General features: G+C 44.5%; 1 protein-coding gene across 1 annotated transcript in view; it reads right to left on the bottom strand.

Annotated features, from left to right (window-relative positions):
* ICAM5 (intercellular adhesion molecule 5) overlaps nt 1–14,384 on the bottom strand; it is a 35,932-nt gene that overhangs the window by 9,259 nt on the left and 12,289 nt on the right. Inside the window, exons 4-6 of the mRNA XM_087708292.1 lie at nt 10,670–10,948; nt 7,338–7,616; nt 711–953 (exon numbers count right to left, since the gene is read on the bottom strand). Coding sequence (XP_087564418.1) covers nt 711–953; nt 7,338–7,616; nt 10,670–10,948 — 801 coding nt within the window. The remainder of the gene's footprint in view (nt 1–710; nt 954–7,337; nt 7,617–10,669; nt 10,949–14,384) is intronic.

Here is a 14,384-nt window from a genome sequence, read left to right as displayed (position 1 = left end):
AAAGCCATCAAAACCTGGCTTTGCCGGCAGGCCTAGGGGTAATGAGTTCCCTCCCCTCTCGACTTGTATGATTGTGTGACTCTTGTTTATTTTAATTATTAGTATTCGTTTTATGTTCCCCTTTTTCCCCTTTTGAATTGTTCACCGCCCTGAGTCCTCCCGGAGACGGGCGGCATATAAATAATAAAATTCAATTCAATTCAATTCAATTATGTATTACAGTCCAGGGGCAAAGAGAGGCATTCAAGAATCTTACACGTAGATGATGATGATGATGATGACGACATGAAAACTTTCTTCAATGATTGTTTGCATAAACAATGGAAAACACCTGTGATTCAGTAAGTGGTATACGGCTACCAAACCAGAAGTATACAGTCAATACGATATCCAAAAACATTCTGATTCTTCATGAATTTATCTAGTCCCCTTTAAAAGGAACTTGTGGCCCTTGCCATATCTGGCTGATATAGTGGTTTTTTTTAAAAATAAGTGCTTTTTTTTACAGGCCCTGAAATTCCCTGCAATGAATTTTAATGGATGTGAATGTGGGAAGGGAGAAAGGGAGATAAATACATTAGATGCTTTTTGACTTTACAATCTAGGAGAGAATGGCTGGACCAAAATCCACTCTTAGTCCAGCTTCTTAGACACTACCTCCCACGCCCCAAGGATGTGTACATGCACATTGATACATAAACATTACTTACATTCCACATGGATGGTGATTGTTCTAGTGCTGGAGCCGAGCTCATTTGTGGCCGTGCAGTTATAGTTGCCAGCATGGCTGCGGTCAACCTGTATCTTCTCTTCTACATCATAAGCAATGCCCTCTTTGAAGCAAGCCACCGAAGGCTTTGGATTCCCCTTAGCCAAGCAGTGTAGCCTTTCTTGTGTTCTCTCTACCCATGTATGGTTGCAGGGACAAGACAACTCATCCATTTCTGGCACATCTGCAATGTGCAGAGGGAACATACACATTGGTTGAGGCTCTTCTCTCTTTGGATGAGAAATAAAGGGGGATGTTTAAGGTTGGAGAAGAATATTGGGGTGACAGTGGGCATATAGTTAGTTAAGCCTGGAGTGGGGCCGATTTATGATCTGGTGAGGGGAGGAGCCGAGGTGGCGCAGTGGTTAAATGCAGCACTGCAGGCTACTTCAGCTGACTGCAGCTCTGCAGTTCGGCTGTTCAAATCTCACCGGATCAAGGTTGACTCAGCCTTCCATCCTTCCGAGGTGGGTAAAATGAGGACCCGGATTGTTGTTGGGGGCAATACGCTGACTCTGTAAACCACTTAGAGAGGGCTGAAAGCCCTATGAAGCGGTATATGTCTAACTGCTATTGCTATTGCTAGTGGCATCTTCTGCCTATCACTTTTTAATTTTTCATAACTATCTCTCATCTAGCTTTTAACTCTTGCTGCAAGAGAGGGGGGTATCAGATTAAAATCATGAGCAGGGGGGAGGGGGTTATCATTACTTTCCTATCATTCTCCTCTTTTGGTGGTCTTTTTCCCCAGTTGGAAACTTCAACTGAGGTATTTCCCCCCCCCTCCAAAAGGTATTTTCTAGTGGCATCTTCTGCCTATCACTAAATGTAGAAAATGGTGTTTTCTTTATTATATTTCAGTTCATGTGCAGCCAACAACGACATAAATTTATCTTACATTTTACTGTTAGTTTAATTGATCTTTTGCAAGCTGCCTTGGAGATTTTTCAGTGGAAGTGAGGGGTATTTAATATTTCCAACAAAAAGTAAAATGAACTGGGGATCTTTGGGTCCTGTGATTTTTGTTGTTATTTTCTGAAGCTTTTGAACCAATGGTGACTTCTGATAACTGCCTGGACTGGTCCCTACAGCTTTCTTAGCAAGGTTTTTCATATGTGGTTTTTCCTTTACCTTCTCCCTAGGGCTGGGAGAATGTGCCTGGCTCGAGGTAATCGTGGCACGACAAAACCGCGCTTGACTAAGCCGCGCCCGATTAAACCACGTCGCTGACGTCATCAACAGGGCGACAACAGCCAGCGCGGAGAAAGAAGGGCGCTTTAAATAGCGCTTTGAAAGCAAGCCGATTCAACTTAAGGTAAGGGTTAGGTTTAGGGTTAGCTTTAGGGTTAGGATTAGGTTAGGGTTAGGTTAAGGGTTAGGTTTAGGGTTAGGTTTAGGGTTAGGTTAAGGGTTAGGTTTAGGGTTAGGTTTAGGATTAGGTTTAGGGGGGTTAGGTTTAGGTTTAGGGGTTAATTTTAGGTTTAGCGTTTACAGTGTGCTTCTGTCTCCGCGCTGTTGTCGCCCTGTTGATGACGTCAGCTACGCAGTTTCGTCGAGCGCGGTTTAGTCGAACGCGGTTTTGTGGTGGAACCTGAGGTAATCCAGCTGACTTTAGGCCACAAGCAGAATTCAATTTCCTGGTTTCTAGCCTAGTGCCTTAATCACTGTACCAAAGTGGTTCTACTCTGAGGTGGGACATTCAGAATTATTACCTTGGTGTAGATTCATGGCTGTCCTACATATTTCAGCTTACTTATTTGTTTAACATAGAACAGAACAACATAACTGAGTTGGAAGGGCCCTTGGAGGTCTTCTAGTCCAACCCCCTGCTCAGGCAGGAAACCTTCAGGCAAATGCTGCCTATTCATTACATAAAAACTTCCAGTGTTGGAGCATTCACAATTTCTGGGGGGAAGTTGTTCCACTGATTAATTGTTCTAACTGTCAGGAAATTCCTCCTTAGTTCTAGGTTGCTTCTCTCCTTGATTAGTTTCCATCCGTTGCTTCTTGTCCTGCCTCCAGGTACATTTTGGGTTGCACAGAGATTTCTGAGTACCAGAAATCATTATATAATTTACAAGAAGGGAGGCTGATCTTGTATAGTCACCTTTTAAAAACCAGGATCCCATTGATCTTCCATTGTGTTTTAAACATACATGGCAAGGATACATCTGCAGTAGTGGTGGACACTATTACAATGGAAACTGGGCAGGGAGACCCTCACTCCATACCAGTGGTGGGATTCAGTCGGTTCGCACCTATTCGGGAGAACCGGTTCGTAACTTTCTAAGCAGTTTGGAGAACCGGTTGTTGGAAGAAATCTCCTTTTGTTTTTTTCCCACTTTACAGAGCTAATCCTGTAAGGAAGGCAGGAAGGAAACATTCTGGTGTTGTTTCTAGCGGTTCCACCACAAAACTGTGAAGCCCTTATCCGTGCCGACATAAGTGCGGAGGGCAAATCCGCGCCGTTCGAAGCGCTAAGGAAAAACGCGACCCTACCGCGATGACATAATCGCGGAGGGCAAATCCGCGCCTTCCGAAGCACTCAGCACCCTAAACCTAACCCTAAACCTAACCCTAAACCTAACCCTAACCCTAACCCTAACCCTAAACCTAACCCTAAACCTAACCCTAAACCTAACCCTAAACCTAACCCTAAACCTAACCCTAAACCTAACCCTAAACCTAACCCTAAACCTAACCCTAAACCTAACCCTAAACCTAACCCTAAACCTAACCCTAAACCTAACCCTAAACCTAACCCTAAACCTAACCCTAACCCTAACCCTAAACCTAACCCTAACCCTAAACCTAAACCTAATCCTAAACCTAACCCCTAAACCTAATCCTAACCCTTACCTTAATTTAAATCGGCTTTCTGCCGCCGCTCTGTTTTAAAGCGCCCTTCCGTCGCCGCGCTATTGTCGTGGCGGTGATGACGCGCGGCGATGACGTCGCGGCTTTAGCGACGCGGTTTTATCACCGCTATTTTGACGAGCGCGGTTTTGTCGTGCCACGGTTTCTAGCCTCATCTTTATTGCCCTGCTTACAGAAACTGCATCTCCGATTAACCCTTATTACATTGTAACAGCTAAGGCGAAGCGCCCATCAACGTGAGTGATGTTGAGTTGGCCATGCCCACCCAGTCACATGACCACCAAGCCCCACCTACCCAGATGGTCATTAGGGCAGAGAACCGGTTGTTAAATTATTTGAATCCCACCACTGCTCCATACTGACTCACAGCCAGCAACGTCTGACTTTCAATATTCATTTGATCTGACTAGTGCTTTTAGCTAAAGATCACACACACAGGAGGATTACTTTAAACTTCCCCCTTTCTGCTAGAGAAAAGCTTTTATCTTTTGAGGACAAAGGCAGGATCTGGGTAGCAAGGTTGAGAAATGTTGCTCCTGGGCCTCTGATCGAAAGTTGCAATCTATGAGAAAATGGCATTTCCTAGGAAACAAAGAAGAAAGCTTTTTCCCTCTGGAAGTCTATTTGTCTCTAAGGAACAGATATAGACAATTCTAGACAGAACACGATGTTAGAATTTTTACTTTGATTGTGTGTGTATTTGGTATTAATATTCTCTGCCCAGGCTCAATATTGGTGTGTTTTTATATAGCTTTACAGCACAGGTTCTTCATATTAAGGGGAGACTCTTATTGTGGTCCCAGCCTTATATCTTCCACTTTTCCTATCTTTTTTTAAAAAAATATTGCTTTATTTGATTTATGTCCTACGAGATTGATCTGTCTTCCTAATGAATGAATAAGAACGGGCTGATTTCCTTAGCTGCACCTCAGTGCTGTGCAACCAGAAAGAAGTGCTACACTATTTTTTTTCCTCACTTCTTTCCTTTTAAATGGCCAGAAATAAGCATGTAATGCAGATTGTGGGAATGCCATCTGTCTCACACACTAAGGGCCGAGGGGAGGATTCCAGGTGAGGGGCTGCCTAGAAAATAGGTGGTGGCAGTGAGGCAGTGGTGGGTTTCAAATTTTTTTCGAACCTACTCTGTGGGAGTGGCTTCTTTTGTGGGAGTGGCTTGCTGGCCATGTGACCTGGTGGGAGTGGCTTGTCGGCCATGTGTTTTCTTCCCCCCCTCTCTCTTCCTTTTGTCTCTCTGTCCCTTTTTTCCTTTTTTTCTTTCATCTCTCTCTCACTTTTCCTTCCTTCCTTCCTTCCTTCCTTCCTTCCTTCCTTCCTTCCTTCCTTCCTTCCTTCCTTCCTTCCTTCCTTCCTCTTTCTCTTTCTCTTTCTCTCTCTGTGTGAGTCTGTCTGTGTGTGTCTCTGTGTGTGTGTGTCTCAGTGGTGGGTTTCAAATTTTTTTTGAACCTCTTCTGTAGGTGTGGCCTGCTTTCCGGGTCCACTGGTGGAACCTCTTCTAACCGGTTCGGTAGATTTGACGAACCGGTTCTACTGAACTGGTGCAAACTGGTAAGAACCCACCTCTGCAGTGAGGGCTACCAAACCAAGACAGAAGATAGAGCTAGATATAGACTCTCAGTGATCCTTTGCCCTACAGCCTCAGCACTCCTACTTCAATCAGAGGAACAGAGGAACGGTTTAGCTGCTACAGGGTCTAGGATGCAGGAGACCGTTTTACATGCTGTACGTCTAACAATCTACTGGTCAACTGCTGGATATGTGATGCATGTTGGCATTTCACCAGGAAATTGCTTACAAAGAGCTGCCACTTTTGCACTCCTGGAGACAGCAGCGCCCTTGGTTTTGCAATAAAACACAACTTTTATTTGTGCGTCACCAGGAGTGCATTGATACATATTGGACCACTATGTCACAATAGAGAATCCTGGTTGCACTCCTCTCTTCTGCTTTGATGGCCACCTAGGTCAAGAGGCAGGGGTAGGGGTGGGGAGAAGGGTGGTCTGGTTCCTCCCACCTGCTCTAGTTTGGAAGGTAGAAAGAAACAGGGGGAAGAGGAGAGAAGTGGCAGAGAATGGATCCTTTGGGGCACGCTCTCTGTTATCTCCATGGCCTTATGGGGTGTCACGCTGCCAGTTACTAGCATCAAAACAGTGACGTGCGGTGAGGTTTATGGCTGGTGAGGCAGCAATTTTTTTGGACTTGTGGACTTCAACTCCCAGAATTCCACAGCCAGGCATACTCCGTTCCGATTTAAAGCGATAGCATTTGTTTTTCTCCTTTGCTAAATAAGTTTCCTTCTTTCCTTTTCTTTTTCTTCTCCCTTCCCCTCCTTCCTCCCTCTCTCCCTCCCTCCCCCTCTCTCAAACACACACACACACACACACACACACACACACACACACACACACACAGAGTTGCTGCCAGAGTCAACGTGGATGACTCTGCTTAACTGTTTAAAAAAGCCTCTAAAAAAGCACCCTCTACAGGAGGCAGGAGAACGACGTGCCTCATCTACGTCAAGAATTTTTCGGCTTTTAACCCTTGCTTAACTCTGCTCGAGTGATCATAAAACGCCAGACTAGATGAGGCACATCGTTCTCCTGCCTCCTCCTGTAGAGGGCGCTTTTCTAGAGCCTTTTTTAAACAGTTAAGCAGAGTCATCCACAGTGACTCTGGCAGCAACTAGCTCAGCCTGACCTCAGCTCTTGCCTTTTGCCTTTTACATTTTCTTTTCTTTTCATGAAGACAGTGGTGAGGCTCTGCCTCTCCTGCCTCCCCCGACTGCATGTCCCTGCATCAAAAGGAGGATTCCCACTCGGTTTTTTTCCTCCCCCTGCTTCTCGGGTGGATGGAGCCCCTTTGTGCCGAGCCAGAATGGAAAGTGGAAGAGCACTCAGCACATCTTTGGGGGCCAGTTCTCACCTCGGGTAAACAAGGATAAAAAGATATTTCAGCTGCCTCCATCTCTGCTTCCCTTCCCTATATGCCTGAGCAAAGGTTGGATCCAGGACTCTAGTCCCTCTCACCAGCACAAATTCCAGGCATCTTTAATTCGGTGCTGGAGGTGCCTGTAGCAACACTATAGAATTACACCTCCTTGTTCCTTCCTGATAGACACTGAATTGCAAGTGAATTTGTCTGCCTCCTTTCCCCATCACTGGCTGTTATCTTATGCTAACACATATTATATCTAAAGTAGCAGTGAGCGTGTAAGTGAGTCCCCTTCGGGGAAAAGGGCGGCATATAAATGTAATAAATCCTAATCCTAATCAATAGTTTGCTAGATTTTTCTTGTTCTTTTTTAATGCAGGCTACAATCACAGAATGGTCCTAGCATTGCTGACAGGATTACTGGTGCTTCCTGGATTCCCATCTATAGTAAAAGCCTGCCTGCTTTTATTGGGGGGTTAGAATAATGGGCTGTTTTGCAGCCAGAGTGCACCAGAAGCTTCAGTGACAACAGCATCACAGAAAAGAATTTGGATGGGTCATTGTGAGATCTCCAGCAATATACTGGTCATCAAAAAGATCCTGTCTCTTAGATCCTACTGGGCAATTCCAAGGAGAGGCAAAATGGTTCAAATGTGCTAATTTGCAGGGATAAATGAGATAAGAGTTTTAATGGAAAATTAGCAAACGACATGCAGTTTCAGGAAGGATATTCTGTACTCACAGAAGACAGTGAGAGTGGCAGAGGTGTGCTTTGTCAGGGTTACTCCGTCAATTTCGAGTTCGACCACACATACAAATTCTTGCCCATTGTCTTCCTCTTGAGCTGTCAGGTTGAGTTGCAAAGGAAATTCATCACCGGACGCCAAGATTCCCCCAGAAGCATTTTGAATCTGAAGAGAAAAGCTGGGGGGTTCAGGCGCTGATGAGTTGCATAGAACTGTCACGGGATTATTGGCAAGGGCCTCAGAGGGGTGGATTTCCAAGGAAGGTTGTGGCAAACCTGCAGTTTTGAAAAAAGAAAAAGAAAAAAGAATGCTACTTCTGAAAGAGATCAGGAGATGGTGGCAGCTGGGCATTCACCGACAAATGAGCGCTCGACAAAAGCGCGCCAACGAAACCGCGGCGAGAAAACCGTGAGTTCTAAATCGCGCCAACAAATGAGCGCAGAAGCACGCCAACAACAGCACGCCGACAAAAGCGCGCCTTCAACAAACAATAACCACGAATTCTAACCCTAACCCTAACCCTGAACCTAACCCTAAACCTAACCCTAAACCTAACCCTGAACCTAACCCTAAACCTAACCCTAAACCTAACCCTGAACCTAACCCTGAACCTAACCCTAAACCTAACCCTAAACCTAACCCTGAACCTAACCCTAAACCTAACCCTAAACCTAACCCTGAACCTAACCCTGAACCTAACCCTAAACCTAACCCTAACCCTAAACCTAACCCTGAACCTAACCCTGAACCTAACCCTGAACCTAACCCTGAACCTAACCCTAAACCTAACCCTAAACCTAAACCTAACCCTGAACCTAACCCTGAACCTAACCCTAAACCTAACCCTGAACCTAACCCTAACCCTGAACCTAACCCTAAACCTAACCCTGAACCTAACCCTAAACCTAACCCTAAACCTAACCCTAAACCTAACCCTGAACCTAACCCTAAACCTAACCCTAAACCTAACCCTAAACCTAACCCTGAACCTAACCCTAAACCTAACCCTAAACCTAACCCTGAACCTAACCCTAAACCTAACCCTGAACCTAACCCTGAACCTAACCCTAACCCTAACCCTAACCCTAACCCTGAACCTAACCCTAAACCTAACCCTGAACCTAACCCTAAACCTAACCCTGAACCTAACCCTAAACCTAACCCTAAACCTAACCCTAAACCTAACCCTGAACCTAACCCTAAACCTAACCCTAAACCTAACCCTAAACCTAACCCTGAACCTAACCCTAAACCTAACCCTGAACCTAACCCTGAACCTAACCCTAAACCTTTTGTGGTGGAACCGCACTGTCATTCTGACTTCTTAGTGATGATGGCGTGTCAGCAGACCACACAAACACACACTTGGGTCTTAAATTGGAGGTGTGAAGAGAAAGAAGACTGTGTGCTACTCAGCTGTAAAGGAAGGCCTTTGTCCCAAAATCTGAAAACAAGTGAAATATTTCTCCACAGTTTTTGTAAAAGCTTTGGGGTCAGGCCTACTTGAGATGTCTCTGGACATTCGCAGTCATCCATCCAGGTCATGGTTGTCTCAAAGGTGCTTTTTCAAGAGGCAACTGGACTTCCTGGTTTCTTCTTTGGAGACATTTCACTTCTCATCCAAGAAGCTTCAAAGAAAAAGTGGAAAGTCCAGTTGCCTCTTGAAAAAGCACCTTTGTGGGACTACTTGAGATCTGGAGGGAAGGAAGGAGAGAAGGAGAGAAGAAAGGAGGGAAGGAAGGAGGGAATGAAGGAGAGAAGAAAGGAGGGAAGGAAGGAGGGAAGGAAGGAGGGAAGGAAGGAGGGAAGGAGAGAAGGAGAGAAGAAAGGAGGGAAGAAAGGGGGAAGGAAGGAGGGAAGGAAGGAGGGAAGGAAGGAGAGAAGGAGAGAAGAAAGGAGGGAAGGAAGGAGGGAAGGAAGAAGAAGTAGGATTCTTGTAAAATAAGATGGGTTTATGGGATGGTAAGAAAGCAATCTCAATTATATTGTCAATTGTAGGGGAGAAAAATTGTTATAAATACATATTATTAACAACAGTTATGAGATTATACAATTGTGAATGTATATATGAGAAATAAATTTTTTTTAAAAAAAGAGAGAGATCTGGAATGGTTAAGAAACTTGCTGTTGAGTGCAGATGCTCTTTACCTCCCCACTGTCTTTGCCTTTTCCCGACCTTCATTGTTTGAAAAACTGGATCACAATAGGTGTGACCCAGTGGTGGGTTTCAAATTTTTTTCGAACCTACTCTGTGGGTGTGGCCTCCTTTGTGGGAGTGGCTTGCTGGCCATGTGACCTGGTGGGAGTGGCTTGCTGGCCATGTGTTTTCTTTCTTTCTTTCTTTCTTTCTTTCTTTCTTTCTTTCTTTCTTTCTTTCTTTCTTTCTTTCTTTCTTTCTCTCTCTTTCTCTCTCTCTCTCCCTCCTTCCTTTTGTCTCTCTGTCCCTTTTTCCTTTTTCCTTTCATCTCTCTCTCACTTTTTCTTTCTTTCTTTTTATTTATTTATTTCTTCCTTTCTTTCTCTTTCTCTTTCTTTTGCTGTGTGAGTCTGTCTGTCTGTGTGTGTGTGTGTGGGTGTGTGTGTGTCAATGGTGGGTTTCAAAATTTTTTTGAACCTACTCTGTGGGTGTGGCCTCCTTTGTGGGAGTGGCTTGCTGGCCATGTGACCTGGTGGGAGTGGCTTGCTGGCCATGTGTTTTCTTTCTTTCTTTCTTTCTTTCTTTCTTTCTTTCTTTCTTTCTTTCTTTCTTTCTTTCTTTCTTTCTTTCTTTCTTTCTTTCTTCTCTCTCTCTCTCTCTCTCTCCCGCCCTCTCTAATTCCTTCCTTTTGTCTCTCTGTCCCTTTTTCCTTTTTTTCTTTCATCTCTCTCTCACTTTTTCTTTCTTTCTTTCTTTATTTATTTCTTCCTTCCTTCCTTTCTCTTTCTCTTGCTGTGTGAGTCTGTCTGTTTGTCTGTGTGTTTGTGTGTGTGTGTGTGTCAATGGTGGGTTTCAAAATTTTTTGGAACCTCTTCTGTAGGTGTGGCCTGCTTTCCGGGTCCACTGGTGGAACCTCTTCTAACCGGTTCGGTAGATTTCACGAACCGGTTCTACCGAACTGGTGCGAACTGGTAGGAACCCACTTCTGGTGTGACCCCAATGATATAAACACCAGGTTAAACTTAGTTCCATTGAAATGAAGGGACTGGCTTCTTTATTCTATCTCGAAACCAATCCCAATAATGACAATGAGGATTAATGTGCTTAGTACTGCCATTCCTTCTCCTCAGTCCTGGCTAGCTTGTTTTGGAAACAAGCCAAACCTCTGTGGAAATCAGAGCAGCCACTCACTGTAGATATGTATGGTCTCCACGGCAGATTTGGTTACGGGCCCCAGGGACACGGTGCAGTTTAGCTGATAGTTTCCTGTTGCCAAGGAAGACACCTGAGCTTGAGCTCTCACAGTATTGCCCGACAGAGTGATGCTGGCATTCAGACGCTGTTCTGCGAACTTCAAGTCAAATTGGGCCTCTTCAGCTGGGAAGACCCCAGCAACCTCGCAGGTCACACTCAGGTTAGCACTAGCTGGTACATAGCGCGAAGTGTGAAGCTGGGGATCTGCCCGAAAATCTATAAGAAAGAATGATTTTTCCAATTATTTCTCTGCCAGGAAAGCCATCAGATACGAGAAATTCTCTTAAGCACCCTCTTAAGAAGCCAGATCAGTTCCATGAAACACCTCCCCAAGTGGTGGGTTTCAAAATTTTTTAGAACCTCTTCTGTAGGTGTGGCCTGCTTTGTGGGAGTGGCTTGCTGGCCATGTGACTGGGTGGGCGTGGCCAAATTGTAAAATGTGGTGAAACTCACTTAACAATGCTCTTGCTTAGCAACCAAAATGTTGGCTCACAAACTCTGGCATTTGAAGCACGCAAGTCTTAAAGCTGTCAAGTTACAATACCTTTGCACCCCTAACCCTTTAGAAAAAAAACTCTAGGGGTGTTCAAACTTGACAGCTTTAAGACTTGTGGACTTCAACTCCCAGAATTCCTCCTCTCGCTCTTCATCTTGATGATGTGAGGACAGGCGGGGGGGGGGGGGAGGGAGCTGGAACCGGTTCTAAATGGCACTGTAGATTTGTGGAACCTCTTCTATAGAGGAGGTTAGAACTGGCAGGAACCCAGCCCTAACCTCCGCCCACCCCAAATAAATGTACTTTTCTCTATACATGTTTGTCTTTTGCTCTCTAATCAGTCAGGAAATCCTGGGACTTCCATTTTTCTTTTTCTTGTCATTAATAATATTTGTCTAATTTATCCAGAATGGACACTTCAGCCTTTGGAGGTAACATATAACTCCATGGATTTTCTCTGGGATTGTGTATACAATACATGACAACACCATGCTTATTGAAACTGAGTACCTGCTAGACTTGATACAGGCTAAGGACTCCCAAACCCTTATAATGAGGAACACCTACTAGTGCCAGAGTAGCATATGAATGGATACAGAGGTGGGTTCCTACCAGTTCGCACCTATTCGGTAGAACCGGTTCATCAAATCTACCAAACCGGTTAGAAGAGGTTCCACCAGTGGACCCGGAAAGCAGGCCACACCTACAGAAGAGCTTCCCAAAAATTTTGAAACCCACCACTGACAGACAGACAGACTCACACAGAGAGAGAAAGAAAGGAAGAAATAAATAAAAAAATAAAAAAAGAAAGAAAAAGTGAGAGAGAACTGAAAGAAAAAAAGGAAAAAGGGACAGAGAGACAAAGGGAAGGAAAGAGAGAGAGAGAGAGAGAGAGAGAGAGAGAGAGAGAGAGAGAGAGAGAGAGAGAGAGAGAGAGAGAGAGAGAGAGAGAGAGAGAGAACACATGGCCGGCAAGCCATTCCCACCAGGTCACTTGGCCGGCAAGCCACTCCCACAAAGGAGGCCACACCCACAGAGTAGGTTCGAAAATTTTTTGAAACCCACCACTGACACACAGACAGACACAGACAGACAGACAGACAGACAGACAGACAGACTCACACAGAGAGAGAAAGAGAAAGAAAGGAAGAAATAAATAAATAAATAAATAAATAAAAAAAGAAAAAGTGAGAGATGAAAGAAAAAAAGGAAAAAGGGACAGAGAGACAAAGGGAAGGAAGGAGAGAGAGAGAGAGAGAGAAAGAAAGAGAGAGAGGGAGAGAGAGAGAACACATGGCCGGCAAGCCATTCCCACCAGGTCACATGGGTGGCAAGCCACTCCCACAAAGGAGGCCACACCCACAGAGTAGGTTCGAAAATTTTTTGAAACCCACCACTGCTCCTGAACATGTATTTTGAATTACTGCTGGGTGGGAACACTGAAATAACTGAGTACCTGATAGACTTGATAGAGGCTAAGGTCCCCCAAACCCTTATAATGAGGAACACCTACTAGTGCCAAGGTAGCGTATAAATGGATACCACATAATTGTGCTGTGACAACATTTCTCTTGGTTCTCTCCAGATTTCCTACCCCAAGTGTTCCCCCATCAAGGATTCTTCTAATGAAACCAAATGAAGTCAGGAGTTGTTTTGTGGTTTAAAACGCGTTAGTCTTCAACATCACTTTTGAAGCATTTCCCCATCTTAGGAAACAGGGGTGGGAATGGTACGTGGGCAAATCAAGGTTTTGTTTGCAAATGCTCCTCCTTGCCTAATGAAACTGACATAGGTAAATTGGGGTGGTGGTAGTAATCACAGAGGAGGTTGGATGGGTGTCAAGGGACACACTGTTGATAAGTGTGAAAGCATCTTGTGAAAACATCCACGAGACGCTTTTAAAATTTTCCACAGGTTCACACAATCTCCAATTATTGTTCTTTCACTGACATAATGTGCTCCACTGGTTGTTTTGCTCTTTCGGGGGGGCCCTTCACTGTACTTAGCCGTTGATGTTTTTCATCTTAGTTATGGGGCATAATTATTTCTAAAGCGTATCTTGAGCCTTTTAGAATAAAGAATAAACAACAACACACAGTACTGCCAGCTGATGTTTGGATATCAAGGTACACATGTTTATGTGGCAATCATTAAATGGGCGAAGAAATCTCCCTGCATCTTTTCTTTCCAATGCCCTTGCACTCTGTTACAGGTAAAATTGGGGGGCAGTTAATTCTCTGGGCACCAGAACAGAATCGTGAGTCACAGCCATCATAGCTTCATTATAGCAGCCAGCTCGGGGAGAATAAAGGGCAATGTTTTTGACACACGGTTATTAATATACTCCCACTAACAGGATTATAATAATTACATATTTCTGGCATGCTCACTAGCAGTAGAATGCCTTACCTGAGCACAGCACTAGGAACTTTTGAGCCGAGGTGGCGCAGTGGTTAAATGCAGCACTGCAGGCCACTTCAGCTGACTGCAGTTCTGCAGTTCGGCTGTTCAAATCTCACCGGCTCAGGGTTGACTTAGCCTTCCATCCTTCCGAGGTGGGTAAAATGAGGACCCGGATTGTTGTTGGGGGCAATATGCTGACTCTGTAAACCGCTTAGAGAGGGCTGAAAGCCCTATGAAGCGGTATATAAGTCTAACTGCTATTGCTATAACTGGGATGGAGGAAGGGGGGAAAAACCTGAATCAATTCTTTGTCCTAGGAATGAAAATCTTACTAGCTTATTAAACAGCTTCAATATCTTATCAAATTAAATATCTTGCAAATAATTATAATTATAATTAAGTTATCTGAGAAATCAATGCCCATTTTTTCCCCACTCCAACATCAGAAAATATTTTGTTTTTTTAAATCATTATTGTATTAAGAGTCCCTTTTTTTTCCCATTGGGACAAGTTGAAGTCCGGCTGCCATATTCATCAGCCCAATTTCAAAAGATCCTTGGTTCTTGTATCAGGAAGTGATCCTTCCTCCTTTTGGCAATTTATGCATGGCACAGAGGAGGGCAGGAAACACTTATTTCGTTATCCTGTTCCAGCCACTGCTAGTTTTTCCCCAGTGGTGGGATTCAGCCAGTTTGCACCTATTCAGGAGAACCGGCTGGTAACTTTCTAAGCAGTTCGGAGAACCGGTTGTTG

The sequence above is a fragment of the Thamnophis sirtalis genome, unplaced genomic scaffold (assembly GCF_051295495.1).
Source record: "Thamnophis sirtalis isolate CommonGarterSnake01/CBP01778 unplaced genomic scaffold, rThaSir2_p1.2 scaffold_3, whole genome shotgun sequence".
NCBI lineage: Eukaryota > Metazoa > Chordata > Lepidosauria > Squamata > Natricidae > Thamnophis > Thamnophis sirtalis.
The sequence above is the reverse complement of the archived record's forward strand: the minus strand, read 5'-3'. Positions and strand labels throughout refer to the sequence as shown.